This window comes from Diabrotica virgifera, chromosome 5 (genome assembly GCF_917563875.1).
Source record: "Diabrotica virgifera virgifera chromosome 5, PGI_DIABVI_V3a".
NCBI lineage: Eukaryota > Metazoa > Arthropoda > Insecta > Coleoptera > Chrysomelidae > Diabrotica > Diabrotica virgifera.
Window position 1 is genome coordinate 185,323,630 of NC_065447.1, and position 26,842 is coordinate 185,350,471.

The window sequence follows — 26,842 nt, forward strand, 5'->3', positions numbered from 1 at the left end:
CTGGCAATAGATTTAGTTAATTATAATTACGTGAAAACAAAAAATAACCCCACCCCAATTTTTTGATATTATGTTTATATATCATCCATTAATTATATAATCCACAAAAATCGCAAAAATTTCGTGATGAACACCGTCATTTTATCATTTTCGTGCTGTCCGGCGTAGGCTGGCAATAGATTTAGTTAATTATAATTACGTGAAAACAAAAAATAACCCCACCCCAATTTTTTGATATTATGTTTATGTATCATCGATTAATTATATAATCCACAAAAATCGCAAAAATTTCGTGATGAACACCGTCATTTTATCATTTTCGTGCCGTCCGGCGTAGGCTGGCAATAGATTTAGTTAATTATAATTACGTGAAAACAAAAAATAACCCCACCCCAATTTTTTGATATGATGTTTATATATCATCCATTAATTATATAATCCACAAAAATCGCAAAAATTTCGTGATGAACACCGTCATTTTATCATTTTCGTGCCGTCCGGCGTAGGCTGGCAATAGATTTAGTTAATTATAATTACGTAAAAACAAAAAATAACCCCACCCCAATTTTTTGATATGATGTTTATATATCATCCATTAATTATATAATCCACAAAAATCGCAAAAAATTCGTGATGAACACCCTCATTTTATCATTTTTGTGCCGTCCGGCGTAGACTGGCAATAGATTTAGTTAATTATAATTACGTGAAAACAAAAAAGAACCCCACCCCAATTTTTTGATATGATGTTTATATATCATCCATTAATTATACAACCCACAAAAATCGCAAAAATTTCGTGACGAACACCGTCATTTTATCATTTTCGTGCCGTCCGGCATAGGCTGGCAATAGATTTAGTTAATTATAATTACGTGAAAACAAAAAATAACCCCACCCCAATTTTTTGATATTATGTTTATGTATCATCGATTAATTATATAATCCACAAAAATCGCAAAAATTTCGTGATGAACACCGTCATTTTATCATTTTCGTGCCGTCCGGCGTAGGCTGGCAATAGATTTAGTTAATTATAATTACGTAAAAACAAAAAATAACCCCACCCCAATTTTTTGATATGATGTTTATATATCATCCATTAATTATATAATCCACAAAAATCGCAAAAAATTCGTGATGAACACCCTCATTTTATCATTTTTGTGCCGTCCGGCGTAGACTGGCAATAGATTTAGTTAATTATAATTACGTGAAAACAAAAAAGAACCCCACCCCAATTTTTTGATATGATGTTTATATATCATCCATTAATTATACAACCCACAAAAATCGCAAAAATTTCGTGACGAACACCGTCATTTTATCATTTTCGTGCCGTCCGGCATAGGCTGGCAATAGATTTAGTTAATTATAATTACGTGAAAACAAAAAATAACCCCACCCCAATTTTTTGATATTATGTTTATGTATCATCGATTAATTATATAATCCACAAAAATCGCAAAAATTTCGTGATGAACACCGTCATTTTATCATTTTCGTGCCGTCCGGCGTAGGCTGGCAATAGATTTAGTTAATTATAATTACGTGAAAACAAAAAATAACCCCACCCCAATTTTTTGATATGATGTTTATATATCATCCATTAATTATATAATCCACAAAAATCGCAAAAAATTCGTGATGAACACCCTCATTTTATCATTTTCGTGCCGTCCGGCGTAGACTGGCAATAGATTTAGTTAATTATAATTACGTGAAAACAAAAAAGAACCCCACCCCAATTTTTTGATATGATGTTTATATATCATCCATTAATTATATAACCCACAAAAATCGCAAAAATTTCGTGACGAACACCGTCATTTTATCATTTTCGTGCCGTCCGGCATAGGCTGGCAATAGATTTAGTTAATTATAATTACGTGAAAACAAAAAATAACCCCACCCCAATTTTTTGATATTATGTTTATGTATCATCGATTAATTATATAATCCACAAAAATCGCAAAAATTTCGTGATGAACACCGTCATTTTATCATTTTCGTGCTGTCCGGCGTAGGCTGGCAATAGATTTAGTTAAAAAATAAAAAATAACCCCACCCCAATTTTTTTATATTATGTTGATATATCATCGATTAATTATATAATTCACAAAAATCGCAAAAATTTCGTGATGAACACATCAATTTTGTGACGTGCTGTACATGGGACTCACGTAGTAGAACTTTTTGGGGTTGGGGTTAATTTATGGGGTGGTTTTCATGATATTTTAGTTGTAACACAAGTAACGAAGTATTTTGTATTGATTTTGTGAAGTAGTTTACGAGAATTTTCGAAATACAGTTTATTGCTGGAATCTATTGCTAACTTCACACAAGTAAACAAGTACCTATCTGTGGAACCAGTGCAAGAGATAATGGAAGAAGATGGGCCAACTAATCCGGAGCCAGTGAATTTTACTTTGGAACAAGAACTTGAGGTTGAATTGAAACGAGAAAGAGAAAACATTTATAGACAAAAAACTGATTCTCAAAAAGATTACGAAAAGATTTTGGAAAAGGATATGGCGGTTTATGAGCCTGAAGGAGTGAAAGGCGATCGTTTGTCAATGGTCTATGACTATTTGATGACCTTAAAACCGACCAGCACAGAGGCCGGAAGGGCTTTCTCTGCAACTGGCTATATGTACAGTGTGTGCAAAGTAGGTAAGGCCTATGTTTTTAAAGTATCACTTACATAAAACTAAATAATTCATGTTTCTGTTGTTTAGAAATTTAGCATACAGACAAAAAAAACATTAAAATCATGTTTTTATTTTGATTCCACATTTTGCTGGATCCACTGTGGATCCAGCTGAATTCAAGCCAATCTTGCAAAAATCCAGCCGGATTGAAAATGCTGCTGGATTGCTATCCCTACCCTCCACTGTCCCTTGGTCCGTCCCCATTGAGTATGCTTCCTGTGTATGGTCTCCTTTTTATGGATTACATACTTAATGCTCTTCAGTTAGTTGAACATAAATTTTTAAAGCAAATTGCATAAGCATAGACTTAATATCTTGGACAACTACAATGATGCAGATATTCTTAATATCCTAAATATGGCACCAATCACTGCTCGTCATAAGAGAAGGGATCTCATCACTTTCTACAACATTCTACATGGAAAAAATGGAACTCCAGAGCTTCTTCAAAAAATTAATATTCATATCCCACGAAGAACAACCAGGGCTACAGTTAGTTTTCATTACCCAATCCACTGTACTAACTATGGTCTTAACACCTTCCTCACTACAACCAGCACCTTAACATTGACCTTTTCCAAACTTATAGCAAGTTCCTGAGTCAGGTTTTAGTAAACATTAACTAAGTAAGACTTATTCTGTAATAAATAAATAAATAAATAAATAGTTTATTTACGGCCAAAATACCATTTACAAAAATATATACACACATATATTAAATACAATTTAGCATTTTTTTTTTCAATTTTTTCTTAAAACTAGGCAATGAACAGTCAAAAAAGTCAATATCGATATTATTGGCCCCCTTAGACATTCTTCCAATTGCTTTGTTCTGTGCATAATTGGTGCAATGAAAGTCTACAAAAAATAGTTCTTTACTACGAGTATTACATTGAGGAACTCTATATTTTATCTTCTCAAGAAGTGTTGAGCAATCAACCAATCCATTAGCAATCTTATATAAGAAAACTAAATCAAGAAATGATCTTCTATTTTCCAGTGATGATAAATCTAATAAGTTGAGAATTTCACTATAATTGATCTTTTCAGATGGTATATTTAGTTTATATGCAATGAATCTTAGAAATTTTTTTTGGACTTTCTCTATATTATCGATGTGGCATCTGTAGTAGGGTGTCCATATGCAGCTTGAATATTCTAATATTGATCTAACTAATGCACAATAGACAGATTTAAGACAATTTATATTATTAAAATCAGAAAGACTACGTTTTACAAAACCAAGCATCTTCAAAGCTCTATTAACAACAAACTCAAAGTGCTTAGTAAAACTCAAAGATGAGTCAAAAATAATGCCTAAATCTTTAATGGATGTTAAAATTTCTAAGTTTCTGTTGTCAATCGAATAGTTAAAGAGTGTAGGTTGTAAGATTCTGTGATATCTCATTATTTTACATTTATCAATATTTAAATTCAGTTTATTGTCACAACACCACCTGAAAAAATTATCAAGATTCTCTTGTATTAGAAGACAGTCATTTATATCTTTAACTACCCTATATATCTTTAAATCATCAGCATACAGTAATATTTTACAATCGGAAAAACAGTTTAAAACATCGTTGACAAAACAATTAAAAAGCATTGGAGAGAGATGACTTCCTTGAGGAACTCCTGATAAGACTTTAATTTCTGATGATAAGCAATCATGAATTTTGACAAATTGTCTTCTATTTGTTAAGTAACTTTCAAGCCATGATAATAATGATCCATGAATTCCTAATGCAGATAATTTTTTAACTAATATATCCTTATTCACTCTGTCAAATGCCTTGGAGAAATCGGTGTAGATCACATCAACCTGCCACCGGCTCTCCAAGGCCTCTAAAATGAATTCCTCCAATACAAGTAGGTTTGTAGATGTAGATCTACCTGACATAAAACCATGTTGTTCATTTATTAGTATGGATTTTATTTTTGGATATAATTTTTCAGTTATTAACATTTCAAAGATTTTAGCAAAAATAGAGATTTTTGAAACTGCTCTGTAGTTCTCAATAGATTTCTTATCGTTATTTTTGTGTATCGGGGTAACATAACTATCTTTCCATTTATCAGGAAAAACACCTTGAGACAACGACAAATTAAAAACTTTACATAAAACCTGAGAAAGGATGAATCTACAATTATAAACAAATATGGGTGAAATATTATCAGGGCCGCATTTTAGATTAAGGTTTATTTTTTCTATGCTATTATATACATCTACTTCACTAATATCACAACTATTAATATCGACATAATTATTATATAGAAATGATTTTGCTGTATCTAAACTAGAATTCGAAATTGTATATGCAGAGGCAAAAAAACTTCCAAAATAGTTACAAATTTGTTGAGGATCATCCGTTGAAATATCTCCATAATTCATAGTACTAGGTAATTCATAATGATTCCGTTTACTATTTACAAATTTCCAAAATTCCTTTTTATCTAAAAGTTTAAAAGTTATCATAAATTGTAATTGGCCTTTGCCAGTTTATAAAAAAGAATGTGTGTGTACTTTGTACGCATGTAAGAAGTTATACTTCTATATATAATTTCAACGAAACTAATATACTTAACAGGTTATTTGTATTTTATTTAAATATTAAACTAACTTTCTTACCTACCGCTTTAAAAAAAATTATTAAAACGATACCAAAAATTAAAAAAAAAAGAATATGAATCGTCTGGGATTTGAACCCGGGACCTCTTGATCTCCGATCACACGCTCTACCACTGAGCTATATTCCCTTTGCTTTGACAGGTTACAAGATTTCTCATACATACTGACAAATTTAATAGACCAAGTGAAATATACAAAAATACTTTAAATATACTTACTATTATTATAAAATATCTTATTCCCGAGGAAGACAAATCCAAAGATACAAAAATTATAATAAATAATACATTTACTAAAAACACTAATATATCCTTTTTAATGACTTATTTGCGCTGACAGCGCTGATACATACATATCTTGAAAGATTATTTATTTATTTATTTATTTATTATTATACGGGATAACCCCATTAACAGAAAAATTACAGTTAAATATTAATACATTTCCAAAAGGTAATAATAAATTCAATGTGTTAAATATGACTTAATTAATCTAAAAAATAGAGAGTTATAAAAGTATAAAAACACTGAAAAATTTCATATGTCACGAAAATTAATATATAACATAAATATTGACTACAAAAAAAATATACAACATACAAACATAACACTTAAGAGTATAAAAATAACATCACAGAGCAAGAGATCTTTTTAATTGATTTAGAGTTATATTAAATAAATCAAGTTCGTAATTATTTAACAATCCCATATACCTATCAAGTGGGTTGTGAACGCCATACAATGTTCTATGGAAAGGTATTTTAAACATATTATGGTAACGGAGAGCTTGATAAGGAACATTAAAATTAATCTGACTTAAAAGATTGGGAGAATCTATAAGTCCATTTATGATCCTAAAAATGAAAACAGCACCTGCTATGTCACGGCATACCTTAAGTGGAGGTAGGGACAACTGTTGTTCAAGAAAAGAATAATCGTGATTGACAATGATAGTTTGTGTATAGTAAGCACATGATCTCAAGAATCTATGTTGTATTCTCTCGATAGTATCAATATGAGTCTGGAAATAGGGTGACCAAACCACAGAACTGTACTCCAAGAGGGACCTTACTAAGCTACAGTAAACAAGCCTAGTAGATTCAATAGAGAAGAATTTGCAATTTCTTGTAACAAATCCCAAAAGTTTAGATGCCTTCACAGATACAGCATTTATATGCTCCACAAAAGAAAGCTTTTCATCCAAAGCAACACCCAAATCCCTAACGGAAGATACATATTCAAGTGGCTGATTATTAATGATGTAACCTGATTCAATTCTACTGACTTTCCGAAAGAAGCTTATAAAACAGCATTTCCTGGCATTCAAGAAAAGTTTGTTTCGAACACACTACTCCTGCAGTCTATCAAGATCCTCCTGCAACAACGCCTGGTCCAACAAACCATCCACAGGTCTCCAGAATTTCAGATCATCAGCTAGCATTAAGCATTTACTATTCAAAAAGCAATTATTTATATCATTAACAAAGATGATAAAAAGAAGCGGAGAAGTATGGCCACCCTGAGCAACTCCGGAGCTTACTGTAATAATGTCAGATAAATAGCTACCAATCTTCACTCGTTGAGTACGCCCCGATGAGGAGTTCTTAATCCACTCGACAAAGTTAACATCAAAACCCACAGACACCAGCTTTTCCAAGAGTATCTGGTGATCAACACGATCAAACGCTTTCGAAAAATCCGTGTATATGGCATCTATCTGTTTACGATCCTCCATTTGACACAATAAGTCAGACTGATACTCGACCAAGTTCGTCGCAGCAGACCTTTTTATGTGAAAGCCATGCTGCGAATCGGAAATTAATCCGTTACACAACCAAGAAAGCTGCTTGGCCACCAGGCTGTCAAAAAGCTTGGGTATTGCAGACTGAATGCATATGCTGCGATAATTTTCAATGTTATCCTTTTGCCCATTTTTATACACAGGTATAACGTAGCTCTCCTTCCAAGCAGCCGGAAACATAGATGTCGCTAAAGACCTGTTAAACAGTAAATGCAAAGGTATGACTAGAGTACAGACACACTTTTTCAAAAGATAATTAGGCACACCATCAGGACCAGCTGACAGCTTATTGGGAAGATCACTTATACTGTCAAAAATTTCAATTATGGATATCGCAGCAGGTCTAATACATGTACTTACATTGCTACCCTCAGGGTAGCAGGGCACCCGGAGCTGACCATTATTAGGCAAGTAAACAGTTTGAAAGAACTTCTTAAATAAATTTGCTATATCTTGACCTTTAGATGCTGATTGGTCTAAATAAAATAAAGAGCTTGGTAAGCTATGAGTAGATCGCTTGTCATTAATGAACTTCCAAAATGATTTAGGGTTATTTTTTAAGCTAATGTCTACTCCACCCATATAGCCACTAAAGCATGTATCAGACAAACGCTTACACTCAGCCCTAAGGCGAGAAAACCTAACATATTCAGCATCAGACTGACTTCTCATGTACATAGAGTGGGCACGTTTTTGGGCATTAGCAATGAACTACATACTCTCTGAGTGCGCATGCGCCCATCATTATACAATTTCACTCTTGATCTTAAAGAAGTATAACTTCAATAAAAAAAACCTGTAACCATTACGATATGGCCCGCATGCACACAATGGAGAATATAAAATTCTTAATTGCATGTCAAAAAATGCGCAATAACGCAATAATAATGCGCAATAACCTAACAAACCTTTATATTTTTGTGATGGAGAAGTTAACAGGATTTTGAATATAAAATAAAATATAGGTTGTCCCACTTAAAAAAGTTTGGTCTGCCACTGTGTTATCGAACACCCTGTAACGTTCTAACTAATTTTGTAATGTGAAGCTCAAAGTTGGCTACAATTTTTGTTATTAACTTTTATGGCTATCTATTACTATAGTGGATCTATTGAGCTTTACCCCACTAATCAATCACCCTGTATAACTGACTGATTTATTATTGGAACAAGAGTAAAAAAGAGGCTTTCCAGAGATGAACTTCTTTTTGAAGGTTCAACTGGTGCTTAACACATTCACGGACATGCTTCAAATGTAGACAAGTCTTCTTATGGAGAAAGTGACTTCATATGCAGTCATGCCTGTGAATGTGTTAACTATGGTGAAGGGCTATTAACATTTTTGGTGCAATAACTGTTTACATTGTTCTACATTGAGTTTCTTACACAATACGTGTGTATGGGTTTTTCCTACATATCATTGTCTAATTTTGACAAAAATGGTCTGACAGGTTTTTGCACCAAACCCGTCAATTGTAATTAAGATCAAAATTATATTTATACCAGTTTTAAATATGGGAGAAACAATTATATTGTTAACTACTAACCTTTTTCATTTTTTTGGTTTTCTTCAAATGGATTAAGTTTATTTTCGTGCTGTTTTATTTCAGTATTTATGGAATGTTCTTTGAAGTCTAAATAATCATATGTGCCTTCGCCTTGTGTACTAGGCCTGTTGGATTCTTCCTTAAATTCACATTTAAACCCATCCGAAAGAGCATCATCATTATACTCTGCTTCTAATTTATAAGTTTCATCACTAATCTCTTGTTTGACTTCCATTTAATTACCCTTGAGTCTTGAGGTGATTTGAGTTGTTCAAATTTTAATTTTGCACAAAAAGTGAAATAACTTTTGAAGAATTGCCTAAATAAACACTCGGAAAACACTCTTTATATTGCTTAATATAATATACATTTATTATTTACAACAACAAAAACAAATAATAATATGATATAAATAGTATAAATAACAAGTAAGAACAAAATGTCATGCCAGATGTCATTGTATAATTTTTGTGTGTAAACCAGGGTTGCCAGGTCAGTTTTGATGTCTTCAGTCCTTCAGTAGTTTTGCTTTCAAAAAATCAGTAGCCATCAGTAGATTTTTTAAGCCATTTATAATACAGTAAAACCTGTGTTAACGGCCACTTCTACTAACGGACAGTTTTTAAATAACGGCCAGTTTAAAATTCTCCAAACTAATTATATTATGTAGATTCGCTTATTTATGAACTGGTATTTACTTCTTCTTTACGTGCCATCTCCGTGACGAAGGTTGGCAATCATCATTGCTATTCTCACTTTCGACACTACAGCCCGAAAGAGTTCAGTTGAGCTGCATCCAAACCATTCTCTGAGATTTCTCAGCCAGTACATTTTTCTCCTACCTATGCTGCGCCTTCCTTGAATCTTTCCCTGCATAATTAATTTTAGGAGTTCATATCTGATCTCACCACGTGTTATATGACCCAAGTATTGAAGTTTTCTTATTTTGATGGAATCCAATATCTCCCTCTGCTGTTCTGTATTCTCCTTAGATCAGCATTTAGGCTGCTATCGATCCAACATCCCAGATACCTAATCTATTGACCTGTTCTAAAATGTGCCCATTTATAGGGCTTTTCATTCACAGTCATTTGTTTCGAGCTTCTGTCATGTGTCACATAATATTAATTTATCTACGTCATACGTTATTGATATATACCAATGATACAAACCAAAGACGTATGGCGTAGATATATTAATATTATGTGACACATGACAGAAGCTCGAAACAAATGACATTCGATGAAAAGCCCTATTGTGCAAGGTTGAGGTACGTTTTGGTCTTTTTGGATTGACATCGCTTTGGTTTTTTGTTTATTTTCAAGTTAAGAGGATCGGAACGTATTTTCGGCTGCAATGCTATTCAAATGGGGATTCATTTTTTTCAAATCCTGAGAAAACTAATAAGTATTTTGGAAAAATTTAAACGCAGAATGAAAGATTACGTTATTAGCGAGGGCCGAAAGTCCCTGAGAACTTCTACAATGTTTATTTTAATAAGTTACAGGGGTGAAAAAACTAAGAGAAAATTTAGTGTGATTTTTAAATTCAAATATCTCATTCAAAATAAACTTTTTATTTATTCTAAGGGACTTTCGGCCCTCGGTAATAATTTAGTCTTTCATTCTGCGTTTAAATTTTTCAAAAATATTTATTGGTTTTTTCAAGATTTGAAAAAAATGAACACAATGCCGTGGTAATATTTTCCAAATCTGTCTTTGTCTTACAACGCACTCAACCGAATATAATATTGTCAGCATATATTGTCAGTCAGACACTGACAATCAGTGACAATTTTAAATATTTGACATTGCATCGGGAATATTTTGAGAAATTGATTAAATATTATTTATATATAGTGTATTTGATAAATAATTGATTTAAGACGTGAACTTAATAAAAAGTTATTTATTGTGTATTATTTGTGAAAGATCCAAGCAGAGAATACATCAGATATATCCTGTGATCCAAGTATTTTGTTGTTTTGTTGTTAGAGATGTTCAAAATTGTAAGCGTTCCAAAATAACAACATATTATTAAAAAATCACTTTAACACTTTTCCTCTTTTCTCGATTGATTATTAGTTTTTGTTGTACAAATAAATTATTACAATCACTGAAAACATAGTTAGTGAAAAAATTATCACATTTATAAACTGAATTAATAATTTGCAATTATAACAATAACAGTTATCCAAGAACATTCAAAAGCCATCTCTTTAAATTAATTATGACATTTTCAAGTAGAATGACATTCTAGTAATGTTTACATATCCACACCAGTGTGAATTTTACTACACGTAATTTGCCGTGTAAAGACAGAAAAAGTAGGGATACACGTAAAATATTTGCGAATTATGTACCCATAGCCTTAAAGATTAAACAGCAGAGGCGATAATACAATCATTGTCTAACTCCCCTCCTAATTTCTACTTATGCGGATGTGGAACCTTCGATCCTAACTCTGACGTTTGGCTTCCAGTACAAGTTTTTTAGTAATTTGATGTCTTTTCCATCTAAACCGACTTCTTGCAAACGTTCTAATAGTAGGTTAGTGTCTTACTCTTGTAACACTAGCGAATGGGCACCAGGGCGTCACACAGTGTTCAAAATTGAAGGAAACGTGATCGTAAGTACAAAAAAAATTAAGAGTACAAAGAAATTAAGGGGTTTGTTTGTACTACTCATGATGCAACTTCTCAGTAAAAATTGATTTTTTATGTTTGTTAGGGCCAGATGTATTAATGATCAAAAGTACAAAATTCAATATAATTTTATACATCAAATTTAAATCCTCAGAGGCTGCCTTTTACTCTGATTATTAATTCATTTATGTGGATAGCTAATATAAAAGTAATTATTTGAGATAAAAGTACATACTTTAAAGATTAAAATAGCATAGTTAGCTTCACAGAAAGGTGATTTATATAATCGGCTGTCTAAAAACCTATACAATTTTTGATAAAATTAATGTTTGACAGCGTATTACGTTTATTGTGCCATCTTGTGCCACATTAAATCCTTCACTAAATGAAAGATTACAATGTAAGGAATAAAAAAATATATAAGACAAACTGCGCAAGGGTGCGCAACTGAGTACATTGCGCATAAGTTTGCATCGAGTGCCACGCGCATTTGGTCTAAATTAATAATTGCACTCGTACGTATTGTTTACATGTATGTCAAACACATGTTATTTGTTAGGGTTACGAAAAGAGATTTTAGTTTTCATGAAGTAGTGCTATGCCTCAATAGAGAATATACTCTCTAGGTAAATAACACACTCCTCAGTCCTAACGATAAAATCATTAGTTTTCGAGATATTTGAACTTAAACAAGTAGGTAACAGCACAGATATTTTGATTAATGTATTGTGCTGCTGAATTTTTAATTTCAAATATCTCGAAAACTTATGATTTTATCATTATGAATGAAGAATGAATAATATACTCTTCAGTCTTAACGATAAAATCATTGATTTTAGAGATATTTGAAGTTTTAAATTAAGCGGCAAAATACATTAATCAAATATCTGTGCCGTTACATGTTTAACTTCAAATATCTCGAAAACTAATGACTTTATCGTTGCGAATGAAGTGTAGGTTATTAGGTAGGTGTAGTGTAGGTATGTTATTTTGAAGTATAGAGAGTATTGGAGAATCGAAAAATTGTGCTAAAATGGCATTTCCGCCAGTGGCGTAGAATTTGGGAAGGGTCAGCCATTCACTGTCCCCTGTCGTACGCCTCTGGTAATAGCCAGAAACGTTTGTTTAACATAATTTTATAGGGTGTACAGTACCTACACTTTGTGCGAAGTATGAAAAGGATACGTCGAAAAGTTTTAAACCACTGAGCAAAAATAGTTTTTAAAGTTTTAAATAAAACACCCTGTAACTCTGTAAGGGGCCACATTTTATTTAAATGATTTGGGTTAAATCCTAATATTTTGAGGTCTAGAATCTACAACTCAAAGATTGGACATTCTTAATGAAACACCCTGTATAACGATATTTTTAAGTGATTCACCCCCTAATTAAGGGATGAAAACTAAAAAAAACGACCCCCATTATATATACTCGTTATACGGTATAATACCTTAAACATTTCAAGTTTTCAGCAAAATAACTTTTACAGTTTTATTTAGTTTCGATCACGTTTTGACAAATTTTGAACAATGTGCGCCATTTGTATAACAGTCACATGAATGAGCGCTATTTGTTTAGCACCATTAACAAGTTAAATGCCAAATTAAACAAAGTATAAAAATATACTTGAATCAACTTTTTTTTCATACGCGGGATCCAGACCTATTGGTGCTACTTAACTTTCTGATGTACCTAGGTAGCTCCAAGTCTTCAGAGACCTAGGGGTGTGGATTCTTAATATATGTTAAATAAAATAGAAACTCAAATGCTCGGGGGGAGCCATAATTAAAAAGAGAAAATATAATATGTTTACTTATAAAAAAATATAAAACTAAGAATGCCGGTTACCTACTTGAAATATCTGTACTTACCTTAAGCTACTTTCATGCCTGATTACTTTCTAAGAAGGATAGAGATTGGTAAAGAAAATCTAACAATTAAACATAATTCTTATTTTATTGAAAACAAACAAAAATTTAGCAAAGTTGTTAAAAAAAGTCTTTTAATCATTTTACTAATTGGCGAGAAAACGCAAAAGTTCAACAATTAAAAATAGCGCAAGTACCTTGTTGTGTTCTTTATTTTTAGGTGTTCCATAGTCCATGATGTTACGGCACATCTGTTGTCACGGCACATAACGACACTCATTTTGACAGATAAAGTACAGCTATTAATTATATTAGAGATGAAATTCCATTGTTCGTTTATTATATGCAACACTTGTATTTATACTTCTTCTTCTTGACTGGCTTTACAACTCGGGGTGAGTCTTCGCCGCATCCACTATGGCCCTCCATCGTCTGCGATCTTGCGCTTCGATTTGCCATTGTTGTACCCCCATCCTAGATAGATCGGTTTCAACATCATCCTTCCATCTTTTTCTGCTATTCTGCTTTCATTTATACTATTATAATGCTATTATTATTATTGTTATTGATTAAACTTAATTGAAAAAAAAACGAAGAACTTTTCGACAAAATCAAGCCAATGAATCAGTTTAATCCATCACTAGAAACACAAAATGCGGCCGAGAATTTACAGTCCATACGATTGTAGACACAGCGACCACTTGAGCCTACTTCGGCTCTGGAACTAAAACTGAAATGTACTAAATACAAACAACTATCTCCATTGAACTATATCAAACAATTTTCTCCGTCAGCAAGGCAAAAGAGCCCGCTGACGGAAAGGACACCAGCTTTCTCTTCTAGACTCCCTAGAACTGATCACCTCTACAGCTCCAACTTGACTGCTTTTTCGATCTCCCAAACTCAATCTTCAGGAACCAAACGACGCCCTTCCAAAATCATTTCATTTCCCCACCAATAATCCTCAATAACCAATCATAGACTTAAGACACTTACTCAATCAAAATCTTGACCAATGGGAAATGCAAAATACGCTCTGGGTTAAACCCTCTGGCGTACACCAAAACAGCTCATCCAATCATCGAGAGAATAAACAAAACGGATTATAGCAGATACTACAACCTTCTTCCCACGAATAACGAAAATTCAGTAAAGAAGACACTTGGACTCTTGATCAAACTCGGAGCTCTTATCGCTACAACGGTATGCGCTACGTAAACAAACCAGCTCCAAAACATATTTCGGTCGCCAGGAACCACTTTTAGAATTTTATTCGGAAACTTCAACATTAATTATGCTGCTGCTTGTGCTACACAAATATCCCTGGTCAACATATTTGAATCATATGGTCTATCAATGCACATAGATTCTCTTACAAGGATTACAAAAACTTCATCTACCATAATTGATTATATTGTCTCAGATTTCTCACCCCGTGATGTCTGCGCTACAACTGTTAATGCGGGACTATCTGATCATGAAGCGGTTTATACGAAGTTTAACATCTTTAGCAAGTCCTCCTCGAAAACTCGACGTTTATTCAGGATTTTTTCCGGTCGGAACTTTCGTAAATTCCAAAATTTATGCTTAACCTCTGAGTGGCACTTTCCTTCTATGGACATCGATTATAATTTCAGTGATTTTTTGAATAAGCTGGTCTGTATCTTCAATAAAGCATTTCCTTTGATCACAATTAAGCAAAAACATCGCAAACCCTGGACTACCAAAGGACCTTGGCAAAGGTGTCCGCATATCAGCCAAAAACATGCGTTCACTACTGTACATATATCAAGAAATTTACTACCAACGTCTCTGTTACTGAATATATCACCAAGTACAGGGCAATCTATTTAAAACTTATAAAATCGGCTAAAAAATTGTACTATCAAAATCGTCTTAGAAGCTCTAAAAGTGTTGCAAAAGAAACTTGGTCCATAATAAACGATCTTCGAAATAAAACTCACACAGCTCAAACATTTTCCCTTCCAGACCCAGAAAATCTAAATGAATACTTTGTTAATGTGAGTAAAAATATAACATCAACTATTGTGTCACAACAAGATCCCATTTCCTATCTCCCTAATTCAGGAAAGGTTTCGAATTCATTCTTTATAAGACCGGTTAATAAATCTGAACTGATCCAAACAATCAATAGTATCAAAATCAAATCTTCCTGTAGTACCAATGGACTATCCATAAAAATTTTCTCAAATCTCCCAGACAATGTGTTGGGAGTCCTCATCTCTCTAATTAATGATTCTTTTGAGAAAGGTAAATTTCCAGAGTGCCTAAAGACGGCCATCATTATTCCTCTTCATAAGGGTGGTGAAAAATCTATTGCCTGCAATTATAGATCTATTGCATTACTACCGGTACTCTCCAAAATTTTGAAATATAAAAGCCCGACTTATGTCCTTTTTCGTTGATAACAAGATTTTATCACAAAATCAGTTCGGCTTTTTAAATAATAAATGTACCACCGATGCCATGTTTTCTGTACTACATGAGGTTTATCAAGCATTAAACAATAATCTCCACACTGCCACTGTTTTTTGTGATTATGCCAAGGCTTTTGATTGTGTAAATCACATTTTGATAAAAAAAACTAGATTTCTATGGAATTCGAGGTATTTCTTTGAACTGGTTTCAATCTTAAAATAGAGAGTTTCAAACTGAGAGTTTTGTGTACGCTGACGACCTTGGTATCGCCGTAAAGGGGAAAACACTTACATAAGTAGAGTCGACAATGGAAGAGGCTTTAAACCAGTGGCGTGCTGGAACTTTTCAAGCGGCCCGGTGATTTTATAGAAAAGCGGCCTCCCATCCTTATTTTACCTTCTATTATCAGAATTTTTGTTTCTTATTTATAAAACAAAAATACTTCTTCTTATATTTGTATAAATATGACTGTCTGTTTTTTAAATGTGCCTCTAGTAAGTTGTCGTTCCATCGTTTTCATGGTCTTCCCACTGATCGTCTTGCTATTGGGGAACTGTCTCTCGCTATCCTTACTACTCTATTTGTTGTCATTTGGCGTATGATGTCATTCCATTCTATTCTTCTGTTTCTTATTCAGTTATTAATATTGTCCACCTTGAATCTCCATTGTACATCTGTACTTCTAGCTCTGTGTCCCATAGAGTCTTACCATCGATGTTTCGAAGGGTTTTCATCTCCGCTGTTTCGAGCAATGTTTTTGTCCTCTCCGTGTCGGGTCGTGTTTCTGCATTGGTCTGATGACTATTTTGTAAATTCTGCCTTTTTTCTAAAACTCCATCACTTGTTCTATTAGCCCTCCAGCTCCAATTTACATGTTATTGGATTTGCTGCTATAACCATGAATTTTGTCTTTTTGGGGGAAATTAACATGTTAAATATTCTGGCGGTTATGTTAAATTGGTGCAGCATACGTTGTTAGAAATGTTTGATCCTGCGAAGAGTTGAGTACGAAAGCAATAAAGTTGGTGTGATGTGAAAATCAATAAAGCTAAGACAATAGTATATTACTTTATGAGGCGGAGAAGCATGACTTTTCTTGACGCGCCGAACAAAGTGAGCCGCGTAATAGAGGGCAAGTCACGAAAAGTCGCTTCTTTGCCGAATAAAGTATACTATTTTTTCTTCAAACGTAGCAATTTTCAACCATAAATAGTACAATTCATACGCTATTTTTACTCGAAATTAACTGTGACAACTATCAAAGTCGTCTAGATGTTAGAAATTAAAATAATTAAGTCATGATTCGCCAACATCGGGAATGATTGCTGAAAGTTGTGCTCGACCATCAGTATCATCAACAATTACCAATGCGTATCAAGAGTCGGGAACATTTTTGCACGGTTTCAATTTTGAAAATGCCTCATTAACTAATTGTACTTTTAATATTACTATAAATAAAAATGATGTTTAATTGTTGTTAATGACATTTGTATTGTTGCTTTGTGACATGTTTCATATTGTTGCCATGACAACATTTTTCCCTCCGCCGTAAAGAAATGGGAAAAAAACTGCTACCGGCGGAGACATCAAACTTTGACAGGATCAAGTTAGATAAGTAATGTCATCATTATTTGACGTTTGAAGAAAAAAATAATGATGTTCGACAGATTCGACACTATTCAACTGATTAACATGTTATAGGAATACCAGATAGTAAACATCTTTGTCTATCTCGGGTCTAATATAACTGACGATGGTAACTGTGAAGTAGGAGTTCGTAGACGTATTGGTATTGCAAAAAATGCGATGAATCGCCTAACTAAAGTTTGGAAAGACAGATTTATTTCTCAAAATATCAAGATGAGACTGGTGAATGCCATTGTATTCTCAATATTTCAATACGGGGCAGATACTTGGACTCTTTGAGTGCAAGTGTGGTGCTTTTGAGAGCGGATGCCTTTGAGATGTGTTGCTGCGCATACCTTGGACAGCTCATAGGATAAACGTTTCCATTCTAAACCAACTCGAAATTAAAAAAAGGCTCTCCACAATATATCTGCAACGAATTCTGCAATTCTTCGGTCACGTGGTTCGCATAGGTGACGATAGTTTGGAGATATTAATTGTTTCTGGAAACGTTCCGGGGAGAAGATCAAGAGGACGATCACCAACTAGATGGTCCGATCAAATTAAGAATTCAGCTGGAAAGTCATTCTGCGAAGCTCTTATAGCAGCTAAATATAGAGAGCAATGGAATAAAATTGTTAGGAATATTGGTGGAAATCACGATCCTAAGTAATGGGGAAACGACAAGCGAGAGAAATACGTTGTAAATCATCTTCACTTTGAGACATTAGTATTGCATCGTCTGGATAGCAGATTTATTTAAGTTGTTTTTCCATTTATAGAAAATATTATATCCTCGCCTATTTTAAGATAACCGTTATACACCGTCTGGTTCTGTCCACTCCAAATCGAAGCAAAACCGAATATATCCAAAAATACTTAACGAACTTTTCCCAGAAACACATATCTGAACAAAATATATACAATTGCTGAGTCGTATTTTGTGTAAAAGTTTGTGTTTATATTATCCGCCGAATAATGCCTATTCATGACCCAATTGAACGTCTTAATATTTTAACCGTTTTGAAATACAGGTGTATAAAACAGACAACTGGAATTAATGCAATATTATTCAAATGGCTCGAACACTATGTATGGAAATAAAATATTTTTGAAATGTTTTAATATCATTCAATTAGAAATTAAAAAAAAATGGTTGCATCTAAAATTTTTTGTGAAAAAAAACTTATTTGACCGGCCTCAAGAGGCCGCGGCCTCTCGGTGATTGCACCGATTCGTTTGTATGGCCAGCACGCCACTGCTTTAAACATGATGTCAACTTACTACAAACAAAACTCATTAAAGCCAAACCCTACTAAAACCCAAGTATGTGCATTCCACCTCAACAACCATCTGGCGCATGTAAAACTGAATGTTTCCTGGGAGGGACAACGCTTGGAACATACTGATGGGTCTAGGACATTTCGGCGTCGCCGTTTCGGCGTGGCCATTTCGGCGTGGCCGTTTGGGCGTAGAGCCGTTTCGGCGTAGGCCGTTTCGGCGTCGGCCATTTCGGCGTCAGAGATTTTATTTTAGTTGACTAAATACCTACATTGGAGTCTATTAGTAAGACATTATTTTGAAAAAAATCTTTTAATATAGTTATTTAAATAGATACATTGGAGTCCATTGATCACAAAATTTTAATATTAATGGTAGATTTGTATATGTCAATTTTATACTTATGTGTGTGTGCTTGTTATTTAGCTCATAGTTAATGTAATATCTGTAATTGGCTTCTAGCTGTAGATATTATATATAAATAAATGAATAAACAAGATTTTGGAAAAATGAATATTTTATTTTAGTTATTATTTACATGTTATAATTAGATATGTGCTAGTCCAATTAAAAATCCTGAAACATTTATATTTACATACAAAACATTTATATTTAACCTACAAAACTTATTCACGAAATATTAATTAAAATAAAGCAATAAATATAGGGATAACTATTATTATACTAACTAATGGTAAATATTTTAAAAGCAGATTCCTTTCAAGAAAATATTGTATAATTTAATTTTTTTTAAAAATATACATTCTGCAAATATTTTTGCTTAAAAAAGATATTTTAACAATATTAAAATTCTCCGTCTATATACCATATAATGTATGTCTAATTAAAGTTGAAAAATGTCAGTTATCATCTAATTAGCTCTGGGACAATTAAGAGAACAGCAATTATTATTAATATGCATTAATAAAAAATCCAATATAGGTATTTGCAGAATAAAATATAACAAAATGTTTATAAAAGAAATATATTTAGTTTATTTTTCTACTTGACCATTAATGTTAAAATTGTGTGACCAATGAACTCCAATGTATTTAAATAACTATATTAAAAGATTTTTTTCCAAAAAATTGCCTGACCAATAAACCTCAATGTAGGTATTTAGTCAACTAAAATAAAATTTCTGACGCCGAAATGGCCGACGCCGAAACGGCCTACGCCGAAACGGCTCTACGCCCAAACGGCCACGCCGAAATGGCCACGCCGAAACGGCGACGCCGAAACGTCCCATTCCGCATACTGATAGGCCCAAATATCTTGGAGTGATACTAGACCGTTCATTAACGTATAAATTCCACTGTCAGAGCACAAGACAAAAGGTTTCTACGAGAAACAACCTTCTCCGGAAACTCGTAGGGAGCAAGTGGGGTGCAAACCCCCAGGTCTTAAAGACAACAGCTGAGGCCTTATGTTTCTCAACAGGGGAATATGCTTGTCCCGTCTGGGGTAGATCTAGACACGCCCAACAAGTCACCACGGCGTTAAATGAAACATGTAGAATAATTACCGGTTGTATGAAGCCTACCCCTCTACCATTACTGTACCGGGCAGCTGGATTCGCATCACCAGACGACCGTAGATGCGCCTCACAATATGTGGAGAAGTTCAAGCAAACTTTCTATGAAACGCACCAATTATACGGGTTTGATGAACCGCCAGGAATCAGCCGACTTAAATCAAGGAAAAGGTTTATGAGAAATGTCAGCGTCGAACCACCCGAACTGTTCCCCATACATCCAGAACGACCTAATGGAATGAACCTGGACTGGAGAACCTGGCGGACACTCAACCGAATACGCACAGGTGTTGCCCCTGTAAAACAGAACCTTATTAAATGGGGCATCAAGACAGATAACGACGCACTTTGTGAGTGTGGGGAAATACAGAGCGTGGAGCATCTGAGAGTATGCAGATTTTGCCCATCACAGTGTACCCTCGATGATTTATGGCTCGCAAATACAAAGGGTGTAGACGTAGCCCGATATTGGGCAGAAAAACTGTAGTCGGATCCAGACACGAAAAAGTAAGTTTGAACTGGTTTCAATCTTACTTGGATAATAGGAAACAACTGGCTAGAGCAAGTGATACAGACTCTAGTCTCAAAAATGTTGTATGTGGGGTACCACAAGGTTCAGTATTGGGTCCTCTACTTTTCCTTATCTTTATTAATGACATCACTAGTTTCAAAATCGATGGAAAAGTTTTTCTTTTTGCTGACGATACCAGTATCACTTGGAGCAACTCAAATATCGCAACTCTTCATGCTACTATAACTTCTGATCCACTCACAATAAAATCCTGGTCCGATTCTAATTTACTCTCTTTTAACGTAGATAAAACAGTAGCATTACCCTATAAAGGAACTCTTCAATCCTTACCTCTTCATAACAGCCAGATCAGTATCGTTGATTCTGTAAAGTTTCTTGGTATTTTTTTAGATAGCAACCTTAAATGGTCCCTTCATATCGATGTGTTAAGCAAGAAACTATCCTCAGCTTGCTTTGCAATAAGATCTGTTTCGAAGGAAATGGTAAATTACAAAAAAGAGCAATAAGATATCTGTTTGGCCTCAGAAGCTACATTGCAGAAGCTACTTCAAAGATCACAGGATTCTAACATTACCTTCTTTATATATTTTAGAAACTGTTTGCTTAATTCGTAAACATCTACATGTCTTTCCAGCAAGACCTAGACATGACTATTCCACCAGAAATTCTACCTTTGACATCTATTTACAGATCCCGTCCAGTGAGTTAGTAAAGAAATCTATATTATATTCTGCAAAAAAACTATACAACCATTTCCCTCTACAACTTAAATCTGCAATATCTTTCCCCAAGTTCCGTAAAATGACAAAAGCCTATTTATCTGAAAGACCATATTATTCAATAGCAGAGTTTCTTAACCAATAACTAAGAAATTACAATATTCTTATGTATAAGTAGAATCTTAATCTATATTTGAGTGTCATGTGCAGCAGCATAACTTATTAAATTACTTATTAAATTTCTTAAGGTAGATTACGTAATTTGCAATTTTTTTTTAAATTTTGCAATAGATTGTTACTGATTTTTATTTCACTTTATTATGTTTTATTTATATTGACGATTTGTATAATTTTAGTAAATTGTTTTTGTTTTTATTTATGATTCTTTTAAGCTTTGTCTATAAAATTGTTAAATTTTTCATGACAATGAAGCATATTTCTATTCTATTCTATAATGTATTAAACGTAATAACTTAAAAATTAAAAGAGTTTTTGTTAAAACGACAGTTTTTGTTAGGAGGGTCAATTTGAACTTAAAATATTTTCTTGGGCGTGGGTTTTCAAATGTCTTTTCAAATTATGTTCATTAGCAAATTGCTTAAAATAAATTTTACAATCAAAAAGGTGTTTTTCAGTGTGCATTATCATATAGCATTTTAAATGACTTCCGAGAGAAAATTTCTTAAAACAAATTTTACATTCAAAGGGTTTTTCAGTAGTATGTATTTTCAAATGACTTTTTAAAATATGCCTATGAGCAAATTGCCGAAAACAAATTTCACATTCAAATGGCTTTTCACCGGTATGTAATTTCAAATGTCGTTTTAAATTACTTTTTTGAGTAAATTGCTTAAAACAAATTTCACATTTAAAAGGTTTTTCACCTGTGTGCGTTCTCAAATGATTTTTCAAGCTATTTGCATCAGAAAAGTACTTGAAACAAAATTCACATTCGAAACGTCTTTCATCAATGTGTGTAATCAGATGCCTTTTGAAACTCTTTGCCCGTGAAAGTTGTTTACTACAAATTTCACATTTGAAATTTTTCTCGGTAATTTGTGTTTTTAAATATATTTTACATCATTTGTTTGAGAGAACTTCTTTAAATAAATTTCATGTTTAAAAGGTTTTTTAGTAGTATGTGTTTTCAAATGTTTTCTTACGAGGCTATAGTGTAACAAGTACGAAATTCATATAGGAATAACCTAACCTACGTTTTGGGAATTTTTAAAATAAAAAGTACTGCACCAGTGGTTATGAGCATTTAATATAAAAAGAAGCTCATGCAAAATTTCAAAACAATTGGTACAGTAGGTACTTTTTATTTTACAAATTCCCAAAAAAGTATATCGATTTCATAGTTTTACACTATAGGGCGTTTCAAGTTAAGAAACCCCATGTATTTCTTATGGACGATAGCCACGTCGTACCGACTAGAATGAATCGTATATCGGCAGTCGAATATCCACTCGTGAGCAAGATGTTTAGCAACACTGATCTCCGTAAGCGTAATAGCCATTTTACACGATGCAAGTAATTGCGAAATTTATTGCACAAGTTCTTGCAGCAAGAACTTCTGCAATAAGTTGCAACTAGCTTTCTGCAATAAAGTGATTACACGGTGCAAGTAATTGCATAAACTGACATGAAATGAACAGAAACTTTGACATACCATAAATTTTAGGTTATGTTGTTTTTATAAATTAAAAATGTAATTTTTTGAGTAGAGTTATCGATATATTAGATTAAAAATGTTAGATTATAATTTGAGAAAATTATAATATGTATTATGTATAACAAAATCAAATAATACCTAATGCAAGTATACCTATATATAATACATTATTCATTTACAAAAGGAAATAAGTTGTTAAACATTGTTAAATACAAAAGAAATAAAAATAGAATATAGTATCTTTATTCCCTATGTTGCATAATTAAAGTTATACACCAGAATAATATTATCTGTGAAGCGTGAAATTGGTAAAAAGTTCCTCTAGTTTTGTCAAAAATTGTTTAATTTGAAATTTCGGATGATAGAATATCAAAACAAACAGTGTAGCCTTAAAAGTTACTAAAAATATACCCAAATTGCAGAAAAAATTGCATGAAAAATAGGACATGTTCTATTTAGCTGCAACTTCTTGCAGCTTTTCTGTGCAATTTGCGTATGACACGATGCAATTTCTATTGCTGCAAGAAATTGTGCAATTACTTGCTCAATTAGTTGCATCGTGTAAAGTGGCTATAACGTTCTATTCTAAACGTGAAATAAAGGATAGGCCCCTTAAAATATCTCCATGTGCAAATTGACTAAATCAAATTTCACAAAGGGCATTTCACCGATATGTACTTTCAAATGGCTTTTCAAATTACATTTTTGAGTAAATTTCTTAAAGCAAATTGCACATTGAAAAGGTTTTTCACTAGTGTGCGTCATTAAATGATTTTTCAAGCCATTTGCATCAGAAAAGTACTTTCTTCGCGGCAACGTGCAGAAAAGATTGAGATACATACGAAATTCGCATTCATCATCAATCAGCCAATCGCGTCCACTGCTGGACACTTCCGATATTATGAAATGTGTTTAAAAGTAATAACTCAAAAATGAAAAAAATGAGTTGCCGAGTGTTTTTGTTGGGAGGGTTTATTTGAACTTGATTTTTTTCGGCGTGGTCCTGAATCCTGGCAGGATCACCATATCGAGTTCGGGGAATTAGGGACGTTTTCTCAACTTCTTCCTCATACTTCACTTTACAAAACCACAGTTGACTTTTCCATACTTTATTGAATAACATTAACAAGTAACAAAAGGTTCGATTTGAACTAGCCTTCACAGAGGTCTACATCATACCGACTGCAATCTATACATCTATCCATCTAATTCAATGTTGATCGCGATTTTATATTATGTATTTATATCGTTGATGCAAGACAATGTGTGTGTCCTTATTTTATGATAACAGTTTACTTATATTTTAACTAAGGAACACGTTTCCAACCTCGACCTACTATTGTGTTCATATGTAGGTAAATACATGAATTAAAATATATTAAGCTAATCTTACACTTTACATATTAATGAGGGTAAGGATTGGTATCTCTTACTCTACAGGTTTTCAAATGTCTTTTCAAATTATGTACATAAGCAAAGTGCTTGAAACAAATTTTACATTCAAAAAATCGTTCTTCAGTGTGCATTTTCATATGGCATTTTAAGTTAGTTCCGTGAGAAAATTGTTTAAAACAAATTTCACACTCAAAGGGTTTTTCAGTAGTATGTGTTCTCAAATGATTTTTTAAAATATGTCCATGAGCAAATTGCCGAAAACAAATTTCACATTCATAGGGCTTTTCACCGGTATGTACTTTCAAATGTCTTTTGAAATTAGAGTTTTGAATAAATTGCTTAAAACAAATTTCACATTTAAAAGGTTTCTCACCAGTGTGTGTCATTAAGTGATTTTTCAAGGCATTTGCATCAGAAAAGTGCTTGAAACAAAATTCACATTCGAAGCGGCTTTCACCAATGTGTGTATTCAAATGCCTTTTGAAACTACTTGCACGGGAAAGTTGCTTACAACAAATTTTACATTTGAAATTTTTCTCTGCAATTTGTGTTTTCAAATATATTTTTACATCATTTGTTTGAGAGAATTTCTTTAAATAAATTTCACGTTTAAAAGGTTCTTCAGTAGTATGTGTTCTCAAATGATTTTTTAAAATATGTCCATGAGCAAATTGCCGAAAACAAATTTCACATTCAAAGGGCTTTTCACCGGTATGTACTTTCAAATGGCTTTTCAAATTACATTTTTGAGTAAATTGTTTAAAACAAATTTCACATTGAAAAGGTTTTTCACCAGTGTGCGTCATTAAATGATTTTTCAAGCCATTTGCATCAGAAAAGTGCTTCAAACAAATTTCACATTCGAAATTTTTTTCTCCAATGTGTGTATTCAAATGCCTTTTTAAACTATTTGCACGTGAAAATTGGTTACAACAAATTTCACATTTGAAAATTTTTTCTCCGTGTGTTTTCAAATGTTCTTTTAGATCATTTGTTTGAGAAAATTGCCTAAAACAAATTTCACATTCAAACTGCTTTTTACGAGTGTGCATTTTCAAATGGCTTTTCAAATTACATTTTTGAATAAATAGCTTAAAACAAATTTCACACTTATGAGGTTTTCCTCCAGTGTGTGTTCTCAAGTGTCTTTTCAAAGTACCTGAACGAGGCAATTTCTTAAAACAAATTTCACATTGAAAACGTTTTTCACTTGTTTGAGAAAAATGCTCGCAGCAATTATAAGGAAAATCTTTCTGAATTTTATCCTCCCTCCGGGAAAGACCTAAAATAAAAACAGAAACATGAAAATTCGTATTTTTATATCATCTACAATATTACAGTCAATGGATTTTTTAGATCTTCATTTGAATAGTCACAATATTTCAGAAAATACATCATGTTACAATCAATTTATTGAGGGAACAATTTCGTGAGAAGATGTGTATTTTCATATTTTAGATTTGCACGACGATCGTAATTTACATAAAAAGCAGGAGACTGCTGGAATATGCAAAAAACGAAAACCAACTACCACAGTTAATCAGGAGAACCAGACAGTGCTGAGTGAAAAGGAGAAAATTTATTATGGGAAAACTACATCCAGGAGTTCTTCCGTGACGAAAGACCCATGAGTGAAGTTTATGCAGACGACCAGCTGACTGGTCCTTCAAGCACTATACAGAAGAGATAGAAAAGGCAATCCCTCTCTCTCCCTCTCTCTCTTTTGTCGTTTCCCCATTACTGAGGATCGTGATTTCTTCCAATATTCTTAACAATTTTTTCCATTTGTGTCTATCTTCAGCTGCTCTAAGTGACAGGGATGAAACATCTGAGAACGGACCGGATTAGCCCATAAGCATAGCAATTAGGTACCTACCCATATATCTATTAGGGTAGCGCTCACTGTATATGATCAACTAAATTGCTTAAGAGGCTACAGAAAACGCGTTCCAAGATTGCGGCTTTAATTTTGAATATTTTGTCGAGATATTTGGCAAACATATTCGTAATATAGTAAAGAATGGCGGTACAGAGCCCAATTTGAGAAAGATGTTAGTATGTGGAAATTACTCTATAACTAAATAGATAGATGGATCTTTATTTAAAGTAGGAAAAACCTAATATACATAAATTAAGACAAAAATTACAATATGAACTTATACTATACCTACATAAAAAGTTATTTGTTACAGGTAATCACAATGTTGAAGTATATCTGACATAAAATCATAGGTAATATATAATAAAATCATAGGTTATTAGGCTATTGATAATGTTCAAAATAACAGAGCTAAAAGGAACTACAACGTTAACGGGATTTTATTGTCTCATATGGTCAATGGACCTCTAAATTTGAAAAAACCGCGGAGTGCTACCATTTAGATGGGTGCGTTTTTGGGAAAGGGGTGAATTAGTCCCTAGACACAGGGTGAATTAGGGTGAATT

The 26,842-nt window shown here is 33.1% G+C and overlaps 1 protein-coding gene across 2 annotated transcripts in view; it reads right to left on the bottom strand.

The window, feature by feature from the left end:
- LOC114328570 (zinc finger protein 91-like) overlaps positions 1 to 26,842 on the bottom strand; it is a 99,545-nt gene that overhangs the window by 29,470 nt on the left and 43,233 nt on the right. Inside the window, exon 1 of one of the 2 annotated variants that reach the window (XM_028277456.2) lies at positions 8,685 to 9,796. The exons of the other annotated variant lie outside the window; for it this stretch is intronic. Coding sequence (XP_028133257.2) covers positions 8,685 to 8,919 — 235 coding nt within the window. The 5' untranslated portion in view covers positions 8,920 to 9,796. Of the gene's footprint in view, positions 1 to 8,684; positions 9,797 to 26,842 lie in introns of those variants that run through there. 2 annotated transcript variants of the gene reach the window in all.